At 36.3% G+C, this 16,931-nt stretch overlaps 1 protein-coding gene across 4 annotated transcripts in view; it reads left to right on the forward strand.

The window, feature by feature from the left end:
* The window catches only part of YTHDC2 (YTH N6-methyladenosine RNA binding protein C2), a 28,464-nt gene extending 11,873 nt beyond the window's left edge, over positions 1-16,591 (forward strand). For 2 of the 4 annotated variants that reach the window (XM_051782548.1, XM_051782547.1), the window contains exons 11-29: positions 104-230; positions 1,242-1,307; positions 2,200-2,378; positions 2,553-2,649; positions 2,736-2,823; positions 2,925-3,005; positions 3,939-4,021; positions 5,005-5,110; positions 5,248-5,367; positions 5,726-5,998; positions 6,518-6,644; positions 7,122-7,327; positions 8,265-8,460; positions 9,567-9,676; positions 10,687-10,976; positions 11,404-11,581; positions 12,607-12,810; positions 14,077-14,259; positions 15,448-16,589. In XM_051782548.1, coding sequence (XP_051638508.1) covers positions 104-230; positions 1,242-1,307; positions 2,200-2,378; positions 2,553-2,649; positions 2,736-2,823; positions 2,925-3,005; positions 3,939-4,021; positions 5,005-5,110; positions 5,248-5,367; positions 5,726-5,998; positions 6,518-6,644; positions 7,122-7,327; positions 8,265-8,460; positions 9,567-9,676; positions 10,687-10,976; positions 11,404-11,581; positions 12,607-12,810; positions 14,077-14,259; positions 15,448-15,537 — 2,804 coding nt within the window. In that variant the 3' untranslated portion in view covers positions 15,538-16,589. Of the gene's footprint in view, positions 1-103; positions 231-1,241; positions 1,308-2,199; positions 2,379-2,552; positions 2,650-2,735; positions 2,824-2,924; positions 3,006-3,938; positions 4,022-5,004; positions 5,111-5,247; positions 5,368-5,725; positions 5,999-6,517; positions 6,645-7,121; positions 7,328-8,264; positions 8,461-9,566; positions 9,677-10,686; positions 10,977-11,403; positions 11,582-12,606; positions 12,811-14,076; positions 14,260-15,447 lie in introns of all 4 variants that reach the window. The other 2 variants (XM_051782546.1, XM_051782545.1) reach the window with 2 other exon arrangements.
* Positions 16,592-16,931: the final 340 nt, after the last annotated feature.

The following is a 16,931-nucleotide window of genomic DNA, read 5'->3' on the forward strand; positions in this document are numbered from 1 at the left end:
AACAAATTCTCTTTGGGCTGAATTTTAAAAGTAATATTTGTACTACATTTGGATGAAAAAATAACATTTCTCTTGGGTTTGCTGATTTTTTTTTCCTTCTCAGTTGATTATAGGCACAGTGAAACCAGCGCGACTGCTCTAATGATTGCTTCAGGGAGAGGCTTTTTGAGTCAAGTGGAACAGCTGATCAGTATGGGAGCAAGTATCCACTGCAAATCATCCAATGGCTGGTAATAACAAACACATAAACTGAAAGATAGATTTATTTGTCAATATAGAAGCGAGAAAGAAAATTAGTTTAGATGTCATAGAATTTTCTAGCTTACCAAAAGCACTAATAGGTTTTGACAGCCTATTTGTGAGCTTCTGACTTCTGTTCATCACATTGTTTTCTGTAAATTCTAAACTGAATTCTTAATTGCACAGTCTCGATTATGGGCTATACACTTGATTTTGATATGTCTGATTTAAGACACCGTTTAGAAGAAAAACTATGATCTTTTTCACTGCATGGATTGAATTGGACCCAAAATGTTTGGTGATTCTTATTTTCAGAGAGTTTTCTGATAACCTGTATCAGAAGATCTTTGTGTTATGTCTATAAATATGTTGTATCATGTAAAAATATTTGTGAATCTGTAAAAACTTAAGTTTTATGGCCATGGATTGTGTCTTCATATAAACAGGGAAGTATTAGCAAAGAATTGTACTGTGGAAAGATAAGAATTGGGATTCTAGTGGTCTCATATTTGGCATTACTACTTGCAAAGCTGGAGAAGGAATGCAGTTTAAAAAGTATAACAGTGAACTGCGTTGTGAGGAGGGAACCTCCTGTAAAACATCAAATAGCCCAGTGTATTCCCACATTTTGTTGAAAAATGCCTGGTGTGTAACTTTGTGGGATAATATGAAGGTACTGCAAAAAGGCATGGCTGATCTGTGTGCATTGGCATGTGCTTTTTGAAGGTGTGGTGCATTCTTCCTCCTCATTTCATTGTGTACGTTTGCATGTACTTCTGTATAAAACTGTTATTCTTTTGTGGTAAAGAACTGCAGTTATTAAAAATCAGAAAGGTTGTTACAACCTATTTATGCACTTTAAAGCAGGAAGTTGCAGATCCAGCAATAACAGCATTGATTACAGTACAGAAATTGATACAAAAGTGTGGTGTCAGTTATGCTATTCATATGCGTCTTTTGAAGTGAGAAATCCAGCAAGGATTTTTCTGCAACTCTTTCAGGATGGCTGTTGACTGGGCTAAGCGCTTTGGACAGACAGAAGTTGTTGACCTGTTGGAATCTTACAGGTAAGCTATAACTGCTTTGCTGAAAGAGTTGTGTGACATGTTGAAGGGAAATTCATGTTTTGTCTTCTTTAAAATCTGGCCTAAATAGCAAGATTTTTTTTTTAAGAATAGAAGTTTTTCAAAAACATAGTTATTTAAAAAGAAAAGTTTGTTTGTACTCAGAATCATAGTGATTATGTTTGCACAACTCTGAGATAAATACAGTTATAGTGGCATAGGACTACTTTTATATTATTAGCTTTTGTCATCTTGATATGGACATTCCTATCATGATGGGCAGGATGTGATCATAGTAATTTAATTAATACGCAGAGATGTTGATTTTATACCAGGTACATTTTAATCTCATATACTTATTTTGGAAACAAATCTGTTTTGTGTTTTTATCTGTATATTGTTGATGCACAATAGCGATATTAAAGAAACTTCATAGGAATAACATGTACACTAGGCCATTCAAGAGTGGTTTTTTATTAACTTAGAGTTATCATAGTTTAGTTATTGTTTTGTGGAGATCTATATTATTGCAATTTCTCTTAATGTAGTTTCTGATAGTGAGAAATTTTTGGAAAATACATGTCTTTTAAATATTTTTCCTTTAGCAAATAAACAAGTACTGTCTTTATACTTTGAGTTCTGTCACATTTGCTTATGACTGTTTCAATGAAGTATAAGAAAATTCAAGTTAACACTAAAAATTGAAGTTGCATGTTTTGTTAGAGTACACTTAAATTAGTGAACAATAATAGTATTGTGGATATGCTGTTCTGCTACACTTTAAAATTAAAATTTGAGGTGAGTGGTCATGTTGGTCTTGATCTAAGTTTGAGATGATGAATGCAAACCCAAAGCAAACAGCCTTGACTCTGGTCTGTGTATTTTTCTATTTTAGTGCATCATTTGGATTTGGAAAGCTGGATGAAAGTTCTCTGGTCCAAACAAGTGGTAATGACCTTAGTGCAGAGGACAGAGAGCTGTTGTCAGCTTATCATCACAGTTTTGATGATGAAAAAGTGGATCTGGATCTGATTATGCACTTACTGCATAACATCTGTCATAGCTGTGATGCAGGTAGGTATATACACCCACTTCCAATAAACTGCTGTGGATTCAGCTTCTGATGAATCATGCTCCTTTTTTCAGAAATCCCAAATAGTTAAAACCTTCCAGGTGCTAGTCTACATGGCACTGACATATATTTGAAGTGAATTTTCTGTTTAACTCTGCAAACCCACTTTTTTTTAGGAGCAATTTTAATATTTCTTCCTGGATATGACGAGATAGTGAATCTGAGGGACCGTATTGTTTTTGATGACAAGAGGTTTGCTGATAATGCTCACAGGTAAAAGCTTTAGTTTATGTGGCTGGGTTGAGGTTTTTATTGCTTCTTTTAAAGTTCCTTAAAATGTGGTCTTTATCTTGTGTTAGATACCAAGTTTTCATGCTTCATTCAAGTGTGCAGACTTTGGATCAGAAGAAAGTGCTTGAAAGTCCACCTTCTGGCATCCGCAAAATAGCAAGTATCAGAGGACTTTGTCAGATGCTGATATTGATGTGTTTTGTCTTTGGTTTTACAGCTACTATACTTTTGGTTGTTTTTTTTTCTTTTTATTGCAGATTCTTTCTACAAATATCGCAGAAACCAGCATAACAGTCAATGATGTTGTATTTGTTATTGACTCAGGCAAGGTGAAAGAGGTATGATTGCCTTAAACTTTCTTTGGGAAGTAAAATTCCTAGTGTTGTTCTAAAATACATAATATGTATTTTGAAGAACTATTTTTTTACAGTAGGCTGACAGCTAGTGCATGTCAAGAAACAAAGCTCACTGAGAAGTTCTGACATCCATTTGTTTTATGACAAATGCTGTAAAATAGCTGTTTAAAACCCTGTAAAAGCTACTGTAGATTGATATGTTGGTGTATTTTTTTTTTTTTTTTTTTTTGTAATTTAGTATTTCTACTTGATTTTTAAAACAAGACCATCACTTCAGTTCTCCATCTTCCTGAGGCTTAAAGAACACTGGGAATTCCCTTTGTCCTGCTATTGTATCAAGCCCAAGTCTAATCCATTAGGATTTTAAGCATTGGTTTTGATGTGTTGAGTGCCTGTTTCCAAATTCTTTGTTCAAGAAGAGGGAGATAAAATAATGAGGCAGTTTAAGACCTAGTATATGGCTTTGAAAATCAGTTTGGATTTCATAGGAGATATGCACACCAAATTTCTGAAGTTCTGCATATAACTTTTTCTGTAATTTTGCATCAAATGTAGAAAAATAAGGATGTAATTTCCAAGTGAGACAAAGACGGAGACTTTATTCAGTGTAATAATATATTTTTGTGTGGTTTGTGATAACTCAAAACACAATCCGTGTCTGAGAATTATCGATTGACTAGAAAACTTTAATTTAGAAAACTGTGTAAAACAAAGATACTGTGAAGAAGATGGAATCAGAAGTTTACTTGAAACTAAGAACTTCAGAACATACCTTTATGCCAGAAGCTGATGATGCTTATTATTATAATTTCATATTATTTAGAAAACTTCTGTTGATAGTATAAATCACTAGTAGCTTTTATTTCATGTACCCTATTCAGTCTTGGGTTTATGTTCCTTACTTTGCTTTTATAGAAGTCTTTTGATGCACTGAGTCATGTTGCAATGCTAAAAACGGCATGGATTTCGAAAGCCAGCGCTATCCAGAGAAAAGGCAGGTAATAAATGCCTCATATCAGTTTTTGTCTTGCAGATATCCGTTGTCCGGTATGTTGAGAATAAAGTACACAATATAATAGCAGCCACACTGGGTAACGTTTATAGCCTAGTTCAGTATTGTGTTGGACAATGGCCAACAGTCATTCTCTACAGAAGAATAAGGGTCAGCATGTATTTCATTGGAGTCATTTCCCAAGCTGTAGAGAAGTGATGCTCAGGAATTTCCCAAAACTTACATTAGGTCTAGGTTGTTTTCACCCTGTGAGCTTTATGTTGCTCCTCTTTCTCCCATGTAGCACCAGCAGCCAGTGTCCAATAAAGTGTTTCACAACTTGTCTGTGGGCAAAGAACTGCCCACTGCTAGTTTTTAATTGATGCTCCATTGTTCCTTTGTTAGAAGAAACATTGATCAATGATTCCTTATTCCCTTTCTCCAAACTACTGGTCATGATCATGTTCTTCCCAACTGTGGGTTGGGCTGTGGGTGAGGGCTGAGAAGCTTATTTAAGTAGCAACAAATGCCTGTTTAGTGACATGGTATTGCCAATAAGTTGTGGGTAATTAGAGCGTGAATGTGAGCATTTGCTGTCTCTGTCCCTTCACTCACCACCTGTTCAGTCTTCATTCTGCCTTTTAACTTCAAACTGTTTGGGGGATGTGAAGAGTAAGACATGAAGTTTACAACTTAAACTCCTTATAGTAAAGGAGAGTTTAGATTTGGATTGGTCTTAGGTTAGCAAAAAAGCCTACCTCCCTTTACTTAGATAGGCCTTGTTTTTGTTTTTGCATACTATCAAAAATAATCCATGTATTGGAAAACTCTCAACTTGTGTGGGACTTCCACTTAACAACATCTTTTTCATAGAACTGCTTTCTACTTTTCCATCCTATGTTTTGTGAGTGTGTTTTGGTTTTTGGTTGGTTGGTTTTGTTTTTAAAATGAAATGCTAATTTTTACAACTTCCCATATTTTATTTTGAAGGGCTGGGCGCTGTCAGCCTGGAGTCTGTTTTCGTCTCTTCAGCAGGCTCCGATTTCAGAAGATGTTGGAATTTCAGACTCCAGAGCTTCTAAGAATGCCACTTCAGGTGCATGTTGAGTTAGAAATTATAACTTAAAAAATGTATTTTCATCAAACCATAGTATTAATTTTAAAAAGTATGTGCTTGGTTTTTTTCCCCCCAAATCTTAATGACCTTTTTTTATTCTGCTTTTTAACTTGCAGGAGATTTGTTTATACACAAAACTGCTGGCTCCAATTAATTGTCCAATTGTAGACTTTCTTATGAAAGCTCCTGATCCTCCACCTGCTGTAATTGTGAGAAATGCTGTGCAAATGCTTATGGTCAGTGAAAAGGAATAGATTTAGATGAGAATTGTATTTGATTCCCTATTTGTTGTTTGGCAACATAGTTTACTGACTTCTGTTTGTACTGCAACTGTTGCTTAGTTACTTAAGGATGTTTTTGAATTTGTGTTTATTGTCTGGTTTTATTTTGTGTGTGGGAATGTGTTTTTCCATATTAAGGGAAGAGAATGTTTAAAAATCTTGTCTCAAACTTTCAAGTTTGACTTGCTTTTTTATTGCTTGGCAGCAGTTCTAGTTAATGTCCAGTATTCACATCCTTTCTGCTTTCACTGTAAATTAATTTTGTCCACTGTTCTCATCCCCTTCTCCTTTTTTATATATATTTTTTTAACAGACAATAGATGCTATGGACCCTTGGGAAGATCTCACTGAACTTGGTTATCATCTCACTGAATTACCAGTAGAGCCACACCTTGGTAAAATGGTGTTGTATGCAGTTGTTTTGAAGTGCCTGGACCCTGTTCTTACCATTGCCTGTGCTCTGGCCTGTCAGGACCCTTTTGTCCTGCCCACTCTGGCCTCTCAGAAGCGTGCAGCCATGCTCTGCAGGAAACGCTTTGCTGCAGGGACCTTCAGCGACCACATGGCCCTTCTCAGGGCTTTCCAGGTATTACTTCATTTCAGGAAGAGTAATAATCACAGTAGATCACCCATGCAAGCAAAGGATGTTCCAATCAAGTTGGATGTATGGTAGACTAGGATTAAGTCCTTTGAGAAGAAACTCCTGTATACTGAACTCATAAATTTGTGAAGGAACACTTTTTGTCATATCTTTTGTTGGTATTTTCAAACCTTGTTAAATTCTGAATGTTCCAACAATGTGTCTCTTTATATCCTGCTATGCTAATGACTTAAAATAGTAATCTTAATACGAACTACTAAGTGATCTTTATACTAACTTAATGGTCTTAAAATATAACTTCAGATAGCGATCACTATATGTTCGTGTAGGGAATGGGTGAAGAGAATCTAATACTTAAACAGAAAAAAATCTGATTTGATATATTTACTTTCAGAGTGGCTTTTGCCTTCATTTTATTGATGTAAATGTAATTTTTAAAAAAATGCATTTTTAAATTTTAACTAATCTAATTAATATGCAAATGTAAAAAAATATTCTTTTCAGGCATGGCAGAAGGCACGCAGTGACGGCTGGGAGAGAGCCTTCTGTGAAAAGAACTTCCTGTCTCAGGCCACGATGGAAATCATCGTAGGAATGAGAACACAGTTGCTTGGCCAACTCAGAGCCTCGGGTAAATAGCTTGGAAAAAATTTCAACATAGCTTTGAAGTCAAGAGTAAAGAAGTTGTAACAAGAATAGTGTTCACTGGTGTAATTCTCCTTACTTAATTTGAAACAGACCAGTACACCTTCATGCAGGGTGTGGTGAAGATGAGAAAGTGTGGCTGGGGAATAGCTGATCTAACTGAAAGAATCCTGGTTGTTCCACATGCCACTGGCTTTCAGTGTGAGATATGTTTCCTTGGATTTTTACATTTTAGAAAATTATTTCCATAGGAAATGTCTCTGTATTGTTCAAAGTTAATTCTGTTCTATGTTAGTATAAAATCCCCTGTGGTTTCTTCTGGGTGCTGTTAAGGTTGGCAGTGGTGAAAAATGCATCAGTTTGCAGTTCATTTCAATTTATTTTCAAATTCCTTCTGAGAGGCAAAAAGGTAAATATTAAATACAAGCAAACATGGCACACATTTATCCTTTTTTTTCTTCAGGTTTTGTTAGAGCCAGAGGAGGAGCTGATATTAGAGATGTTAATACTAACTCGGAGAACTGGGCTGTAATTAAAGCTGCCTTGGTGGCTGGGATGTATCCCAATCTCGTGCATGTAGACAGAGAAAGTCTGGTTTTGACTGAACCAAAGGAGAAGAAAGTGCGATTTCATCCTACCTCTGTTCTTAGTCAACCTCAGTATAAAAAGGTACAATCGCTTTGAATTTATAGTTCACGGAAAAGAGCACTATTATCAAATGCTTTAGAAATGTCTCTTCATAGTTATCAGTGCTTTAAAAGCAGCATGTGCATTAAAAACTACACTTTTAGAAAATATTTTTTCTGCTATTAGGTAGAATAAAAGGGAGTTTGTTTATTTTTCCATTATTTCAATTAGTCCTTCCTCTAGGTGGAACAAGACAAAATGGTAAAACAAGAACCCCTAGTTATAAAACTGGTTTCAAGAATCCTAGAATCATAGAATCAGCCAGGTTGAAAGGGACCTCAGAGATCATCAAGTCCAATCCTTGATCCACTACCACTGCGGTTACTAGACCATGGCACTAAGTGCCACATCCAGTCTCATCTTAAAAACCTCCAGAGACAGAGAATCCACCACTTCCCTGGGCAGCCCATTCCAATGTCTGACCACCCTCTCTGTAAAGAAATTCTTTCTAATGTCTAATATCTAATATCTAACCTAAACCTCCCCTGGCACAACTTGAGACCTGCTGTAATGATCCCTGCTTGTAATAGCAGGACGAAGTCCTGCTCTGAAACTTTTCTTTTTTAAAGCAAAATATTTCATTTCAAGGTGGTAGGATAATTTGTGAGTCTGGCTGAATTCTCTCATGCTTTTTTATTTGTGTGTGTTTATATAAAATATTATTTCTACACAGATATAGAATCATAGAATGGTTTAAGTTAGAAGAGACCTCAAAGATCATCTCATTCCAACCCCCCCCTTCCATGGGCAGAGACACTTTCCATTAGACCAGGTTGCTCCAAGCCCCATCCAGCCTGGCCTTGGCACTTACAGGGTTGAGGCATCCACACCTTCTCTGGATAAATTAACAAATACTTTAAAATTAATTTTAATTACAAAGAGAGGGTAAAATAGCCTATTGTTATCTGCTCTTGCATAGATTCCCCCGGCAAATGGACAAGCTGCAGCCATTCAGTCACTCCCTACAGACTGGCTTATATATGATGAAGTGACGAGAGCTCACAAGATAGCAAACATCAGGTGCTGCTCTGTTGTAACACCTGTCACTGTGTCACTCTTCTGTGGACCAGCCAGACTGCCAAGTAATGCCTTGCAGGCTTCATCATCCTTCCGAGGTACACTGGAATCTGGATTTGGAATGTTTCCATTGGTATATCATCTGGAAAGCTTATTTTTCTACAGTATTTATTACATATATTAGTTAATTCTGAAAACAGAGTTATAGTTCTTGTAGCTGTTCAAGTATAGTTCATAGACTCTCTTACAAATGTCTCAGTTTTGGGAATCCATATAGATTCATATCCATAAATTACACTTACACAGTTCTGTAGTCTCAGAAATTAAACTATAGTTTGTAGGGGAAAAAAGAATGCAACCAGAATGTCTAATGGTAATACTAGTGCTGAAAAGTGTAGTATATATGGTTTTTTTCTGCAGACTAGTGTATTTGATACTTTAAACCAGATTATTCAAACTGAGTAATTTAGAAATAATCAATATGGTAAATAGTCATATTGCTTCCAGCTGACACATGCATTTTCAAGATCATTTTCTACTGATAACTTTTAATGTCAATTAGCTGTACTGTTAACTATAAGTAATAAAGAATATCTAGAAATTTCCTTTTTTTGTATTTAAATTGAGTGCTGTAGGAATAGAAACAAAAATAATCTATCCTGCTGCCAGTTCTCATAGTTTATATCAGAGTCCAAGTTATTTCTGAAGCTTTCTTGTCTTGCTTTTAAACTGTTAACCTTTGAATACTGTTCATGCTGATGGAATTGCACTTTCAAGAAAATAAGAATTCCTAGTTAATAGCCATATATATAATTTATTTTTTTTTCTTAATCAGTCTTTAAATCTGCTGTTTTACTAGGAAAGAGAGCCATGTGTGTGTTTACAAACAGTTTCAGGCAAAAGTTTGTTAATGGTTGTCAGTAGTGATGAAGGTACATGAGTTGAGACAGATCCCATCAGTAAAGGTGTTTTTCAAAGTAGAGCCCTCAGCAGGTCTGGCTGCTTGAGTTCTGCTAACTGGAGCAAAGACTTTTCACTGGGGTGTATTTGTAGAAAATAAAAAATGGATCTACAAATGTTTACATTTTAAAGTAAATTCTGGAAGGAAAAATAGCTTATTGCTGGTAATACAGTAGTGTTCAGTTTTTTGTATGTAAGTGGACATAGTATAGAAATGTTAATGCACCTTTTATATTTAATTCAGGGGGTGGGGTATCTAATGACAGCAGTGACAGTGAGATGGAGGACAAAACAATTGCTAATTTGGCACTTCTGAAGCTGGATGAATGGCTCCATCTCAAACTGGACCCTGAAGTAAGTAATATATCACTTCTGTGCTTGTTTCATGTAGGAGGATATTTATGTCATACCAAGCTAAAAAGATTTTTGTGACATTTGATTAACCAAGAATTTCTTGTAAGAGTGGCTGTCATGGTCCATTTGGGTGTCTCAGACAAGGTACTCTGTGATTTAACCTTTATTTCATGAACTTCTCAAGAAATAAACAAGGTCTCAATCTCCTTTTGCCCAAAGTAGTCTATTGCATGAATTCATGTATTCAACATCACAACCATCTAAGTTGTGATGTTTCATAACTTACTACCCATAGCTCTCAATTCTTGCACCTATAAGCCAGGAGAAAAATAAGGATTAGTTACTTAGCTGACATAGTACCTAGTTCATTGAAATAGAAGTCTCTAGGTCATTCAGGAGCTGTGGCTGTGGCAGGAGGTAGAGTAGTTTATGGGTTATGAAACACTTGGACTTATCAGTTCTAATAACAATACTGTCTCTCCTAGACATGTCCAAAAGCATGATTTTTAAAATTTTATGATGATGAAAGCATTTATGATAAAATGGGAATTAGACTTTAGTCTTCTAGATTTAGTCATCTCATTTGAGCAGAAGTCTCTGTAAGAAAAATATGTCACTTAGAGCTCTTTTTCTTCAGGTGTGAATGAGGCGTGCATGAATACAGCCTGAATTGAGAGGAAGGGCATAAAGCATGAGAAGATTGGGGTTATTTTAAAGAGATAAAATTTTAGAGTGGGGAAAAAAAAAATCTGTGGGTTTTGCAATACAGTGTTAAGTTTAGTACAGAGCTAAATGAATTTTTCAAAAATCACCTTTCATCCTAGGAAAGAAAAGCAGCTTAACAGGTTAATTTAAATGTGAGGTTACCCCCCCTCCCCGAGACCTCAGTCATGCCTTTCAGTTTGTTCCCATTAGAATGCCAGGTGCTGCCTGATAGGAAAGACATAGGGTTCCCTTACCTGTCTGATCTAACTTTTATTAGTCTCTAACAGAATTGGCATTCCTTGCAGGCTGCTGGAATGCTCTTGCAACTCAGACAGAAGTGGCACAGCTTATTCCTGCGTCGCATGCGAGCTCCTTCTAAACCGTGGTCTCAAGTTGATGAAACAACTGTAAGAGCAATTACAGCTGTTTTAAGTGCTGAGGAACAGTCTGCAGGTTTGCAGCAGCCTTCAGGAATTGGTCAGAGACCAAGGCCTGTGACTTGTGAAGAGCTTCCTTTGGCATCTGCATGGAGGTCAACCAACATCAGAAAAGGCTCAGCAGAAACTGAATTCTCTGACTCCTCTAATGCTGAAAAGTAAGATGTTGAGGTTTTCTATAGACTGTTGGTTGCAATGTGTTTATTTATAAAAGCACCACTTGAATTCTACTAGTAATAGGACGGTAAAAACAGCAGAAATACAGTTGAAAGGTTTGACACTGTCCTGTGCTGTGTTGTAGTTGTGATTTTTCATTGAGAATTATTTCACATACATGTGCCTGCTGTTTGAGAGAGCAGTCAGGAATAGCATCCATGAATCCATCTTTGAGAAGTAGCAGAAGAGGTTTAACTGTAGCATTCAAAAACAATGCATGATCAGTATGGGGTTTTTAGTTACTGTTTAATGTGTTTTGGAATTACTGTGGTATGTGTGGTCATGCAGAGGGCTGATACGTAGATATAAATTGTTCTAGGACTGCTTGTGAATCTCATGGTATGCCCTGTATCTACCTTTACTTTTTAGAGTTTCAGTGAAACCTACACCTCCCACACTTCACCAGCCAAAGAAGTACAAAGAGAAAGATATTTTGCACTCCAAACGATCTTCAGACGACAGGTCATCTCAGTCATCAGTGAAGCCTGCAGACAGCAGCAGCTATCCCAGCCCTTGTGCTAGTCCTTCCTCTCCAATATCTGGAAAGGTAGAGTTCTCATGAACATATTACCCTGCTCTTCAAAACTAATAGAATTTCTTTCTGATATATTTCTGCAGCTATCAGGTATTTTATTGATTAATTAAGAACCTAACTTAGCTTTTAATTTATGACAGTTGCATAATAGTTCCTTCTGGAACTTAAAATCTAGACTAAATATCCTTGTTGCACTAGTTTAATACAGTAAAAATATTACTCTTTGCAGACTGCTTAGATAAAGCTATCTAAAGTAGAAAAAAATCAGATTATTTTTTAAAAACTTTTACTAATAAGCAGTGAGGGTATATTTTTTTCCATCTAAATTAGTATATTGTACATGCATGTCTGAAGTTTTCGGATTCCGCCTTCCTTTGTTTATGTAATAGCATAATACTGATAATAATATGTAATTATGTAATAGCATAATACTGATTCTCTTTAAGCTTTGCGTTATCTGCCTCATTAGGCGTGCATGGGTTTTTTTAATGATCCTAGTTTTAACAAAGAACATATTTTTAGTGAGGTTATTGCCATAATTCTCCCTGAATACCTGAATAGTAAACTGCAGTTATATTAAATAGATCATGGAGAGGAAACTCTTGGAGGATTTAATAATTCCTCTAAAGTCTTTCAGCTTTTAAATGCAGCCAGTGTAAAGGGGTGAAAGCATGTTTCTTGAAGGTAGAAATTCAAGTAGTGTTCTGTAGGCTGCAGTCTAAGATGGTTAATTTTGTGTCATCTGAAGGCATGTCCGACTCGATGAATTGTAATTAATCACTAGACTATTTAGGCTTGTCCTACTCTTCTTGTTGCTGCCCCTCATGGTTGAATTATTATTTTGAAAAGTACTTAAAAAAATGACAGATGTGAAATACATTTTGAAGCCAATTCAGACAGAACGAGCTGATAGATCCTATGTCTCTTGTAGAATCTAGGGGAGGAGCACAGTCAAGGGATTCTGTCTTCATATGTGTAAAACTTTAGAACTAAACCCTGGTTTATTTTATTGTATTAATTTAATGTAATTTTTCCAGGGTTCAAAATCTCCTTCACCAAGACAAAATATGCCGGTTCGGTACTTTATAATGAAAAGTAGCAACTTGCAAAACATTGATATTTCTCAACAGAAGGGTATATGGTCCACTACGCCAAGTAATGAACGAAAACTGAACGGAGCCTTTTGGGAAAGCAACGTGGTTTACTTAATATTTTCTGTTCAAGGGTCTGGATGCTTTCAGGTGAGTCCTAAGGTAATACTAAATATTAGCTGTGGTTGACGGTTTGGGAGAGTGCAACAAATGACTGAGTGTAGTGTGGAGGGCTTTGCTTATGACTTCTGTTAAGTAGAGCAGCATGCAAATCTCTCTGGTTGCTGAAGAAGTATTTCTTTCTTCTCTGAAATATGCCTTTTTAATTAACTCAGTTTGTCCCTGAAACGCTAAGACTGAATTGCCTCCAAGCATCATGAGTCAGAATAATGTTTATACTCGCTAATCTTTTAAAACAACAAAAAGAAAAAAAAAACTTAAAAAAATGTTACGAACAGGGAATTGCTGCTCTTTGCATACCAAAATAAATATTGTGAATGGACAAGCAGTTACAGTCAAGTCATACCTTTCTAAAGCCAGGAAACTCACAAATACCTTTATTACAAATTTTAAAATCTGGTTTTGCCTGAAGTGTTGTTTGTAAAAGTTAGGAAGCCAGCCATGATTGTTCCACAGCTGTGTCTTGACTTCAGGTTTAGTGAGTTATTTGTCAATAACTTCTCGTCAAATCTCTGTCCAGTTTCAAGTTAAAGACTTGGCCTGGTAATGCAAAGTTGCAGGTTAGCCGTGTTGTGGAGCCAGCCAAACTCAGGTGTTCCAAGTGAAGAAAGTTCAGCTTACTTCCTCTTATATTGACTGTTCTTAAAAGTTACTTAAAAGTGTCCTTAAATAAGTTAGGTGCAGTCTTGGATTGGGATTTCTTTCATTTTCTTTTTGAATACTTGTCTTGGAATTTTGTTCTGCTTCATTGAAGAAGGAATCAAAACAACCTTGACTTCTTTCTTTGAAGAACAGCTGCACTCTCTTAATTCTATGTGAACATTGTTAATGTAGAGGGAATATGGGAAGGAACAAATGGATTTCTGCAAAAAATACAACTAACAACGAATAGCTTGCTATAGACTGTTCTGTAGTAGAACATTCGGCTGAGTTCCTTGTGCTCAAATGATTTTACAACACCTTTTCAGTCTCTGTTACGAAGCTTAAAAACCTTTGAAGATAATGGTGAGAAATTAATGAAGAGACATTCTTTGTAGTCAAATTCTAGAAGGCATATTTGAAGTGGAAAAAGAAATTATACTTCTGGCTTTCTGGATGTAAACATTTTAGAAGACCCAGCTTCATGGAGGGAGAGCATGTGAATCACTATGAAACTAATTTGAAAGTTGCACGTGAAGTACAGTAATTTGTTGAATTCATTATGTCTGTTCTTTCACACTTCAATTTTTTTTGCAGGGTTTTGCTAGAATGGGTTCAGCGATTGGGTGTGAGAAAAGTCAGGACTGGGGATCTGCTGGTTTTGGAGGCGTTTTTAAGGTGGAGTGGATCAGAAAAGAAAGCATTCCTTTTCAGTTTGCACACCATTTGCTCAACCCTTGGAACGACAGTAAGAAAGTACAAATAAGCAGAGATGGCCAGGTAATGTTAATCTCTTCTAAAATCTGTACTTGGTAGAACTGTGTATTGTTTATTAGCTTGTTCAGCCTTGACATTTATCTCAACTGTGCTCACTATGTGTTAATCCGAATCACAGTTCATTGGTGTGCATTGTACCTTCTGCTAATGCAGAACTACTATTGAGGCAGTGAAGATGTTCTGAGAAAATTAAAACAGTTTCTTGCTTAATACATGTTTAAAAAGAAAAGATTTAAAGCTGGATGTTTCCAAAAAGAAGTTGTTTGGTTTTTTTAGCTGGTAATTTTGGTTCTGGAGGTTTGTGCCCTCTTTGATGCATTCCCCAAGATAGTCTGTCACACCCAAATAACTGTTAATAATTCATAGCTTGGAATTTTCTGTAAAGCTTGAAGAGAATCTAGAGTTCTGAGGCAGAATAAAGCTCAGGACAGTTCTCCAATTTGTTAAAGATAAATGCCACTACAAAAAGCCAAAGAATTGACACAAGAGTTCTCTGTGGCAGTTTCTGTGTTCTCCCTGACTCTTCCCAAAACATCTCAACGATTCAAGAGCTAAACATTTTGTATCGTCTTCCCACTACTTCTTCAAAACCTCTCCAGTTGTAAAGAAAGGAGAATACTGTAAGAACAAGGAAAGGAATGTAAATATAGCACATGTTGGAGTTGACTGGGCTTCTCTTGTAAGTGGCTCTTAAGATCTAAAGAGTCTCAACAATGTTAAAATTGTTATATTAATGTCTATGATTCCACCAAGAGCCACTGTATTTCCTGTGACCTGCCTTTCCACATTCTCCACCACACTTGATGGAATTAAACTTAAATGATATGGGAAAAAAAGATCTTTAGTTAGTTAGTGAGTGACCTGTGGAAGATACAAAGTATATGGTGCATCAGTTCCTGTATATGGCAGTGGTGTGTTCACTGGGAATTCTCTGTGTGAGAACTGACATCTTACTGTGGGAAAAAACCACCCCAAACAGCCTGTAAGGCTGTGTGGATGAAAGTTTCTATCTCTGCTGAGCCCTAGTAAAAAAACCCTGCTGTGCTGGGAGTTCTGATTTATGTCCTGATAGCAAAAGGGAGGCTGAAAGCAATCACAAGCAACCTCATATAATAATTTTGTTGTAAATAGTTTCTGTGTGTTCAGTACTAGCAGTGCAAGTAACTTCTCTAATTTCCTGTTCATTTCTAGGAGCTGGAACCACAAGTTGGGGAGCAGTTGCTACAGCTTTGGGACCGTATTCCTTTGGCAGGAAAAAAAATGACTGATCATGTCAAGTAATGTGATGGAGGTGGTTATTTCATGTGTTGTTTGCTGGTTTTGGGGTAGAGGAAAAGCTGTCAACATACAGTGTTGCTTTACAGTACTATGTTTCCTTTGTAGCTTATAGAAAAACAGATGCACTTATTACTAAATATTCTGTTCCTTTTGATTTTTTCAGCTGGTTTAGGTTGTTGAAACATCAGTCCTAACCACTAGAACAAGCAATGTGTCTACAGTACAAAGGTGAGGAAGAAGGTGGCACAACAAGCTCCTGAAGCTAGAAGTGGAAAAATAAGAGAGAATTGTTTGATTTCAGTGTTTCCTTGTCTTAAAAAATGTGATAATACTATTCGCCAGCCTGTTTTTGACTAAATTTTTTTTTACAGTAGTGTGCAGTTGATAGTTAAAGACATGGTTAAGTTCAAAACAAGGTTTGAAACAATGGACTACATAAAGGTTATTTGTGGGTTTAAAATAGCACAGCAGACAGTCTAAGTATGCAGGTTACAGTTAAAGTTTTCTCAACCCAGGAAAATGTATGACAGTGTAATGTTAATCAATTTTGCAGTTTGCGTAAAAAAAACATACTGTGAGAATAGATATCTTCAAATACATTGGAAAGTTCCATAAGTGTTTGTTGAACTTCTGTATGCACAGTGAGGGAGAGCAGGATATATTCATATAAACAACTAGGCAGCAGGAGAATGTTAATTTTTAATTTATTTTTATTTAATTATTTTAAAACATTAATATAAATTATTTTAATTTAATTAATTTAAATTTAAATAGAGAAGGGAAAGGAGCATGAGACTTTTGAGATTGGATAGGTCCAGTGATGTTTCCAGTTCCGGTTATTTGTCACCAGAAAGAGGTGACTCACACTGTCACCAGCTGAAACAGTCTTTCAGAGGCCTGCAGCCAAATGGTACTCTTAATTGTTCACTAACTTAGCACTGTTAGAAGATTTCTTTAAAAAAAATAAAAAATAAGTACAGTACAACGTTCTTGATCGTTTATTGTAGTCTTCATGCTTTCTTTTAGTTTGTTTCTTTTTCTTCCATACCATTAATGTCTTGGTTTATTTGTCTTCTCCTTACTCGTTAATACACTGTATTGCAAGGCTGATACAGATTTGGTCTGCTCACTGTCAGCACTGTGTTCATGGTCATTCTTAGGTTAAACCAGGAGCTTTTCCTGCTTCTCAGCCTCTCCTGAGTGTGATTATACCTGAAGTGAAAACTAAAGCAGGATGAAGGGTAAGGAGGTGAATCTGTCTGAATAATAACAGGGCAGCAACAGCAGGCAATCTAGCAGAATCCTTGTATCGATGACAACAAATGGGAGAAATGGCCCATCACCATCTTCCCAGCAACAGTAAAGATCCCAGTTTGGAGGTGATCAGCCAGGAGTGA

This window comes from Manacus candei, unplaced genomic scaffold, assembly GCF_025592945.1.
Source record: "Manacus candei isolate 608988 ecotype Guabito, Panama unplaced genomic scaffold, ASM2559294v1 h1tg000016l, whole genome shotgun sequence".
In the NCBI taxonomy this organism is placed as follows: domain Eukaryota; kingdom Metazoa; phylum Chordata; class Aves; order Passeriformes; family Pipridae; genus Manacus; species Manacus candei.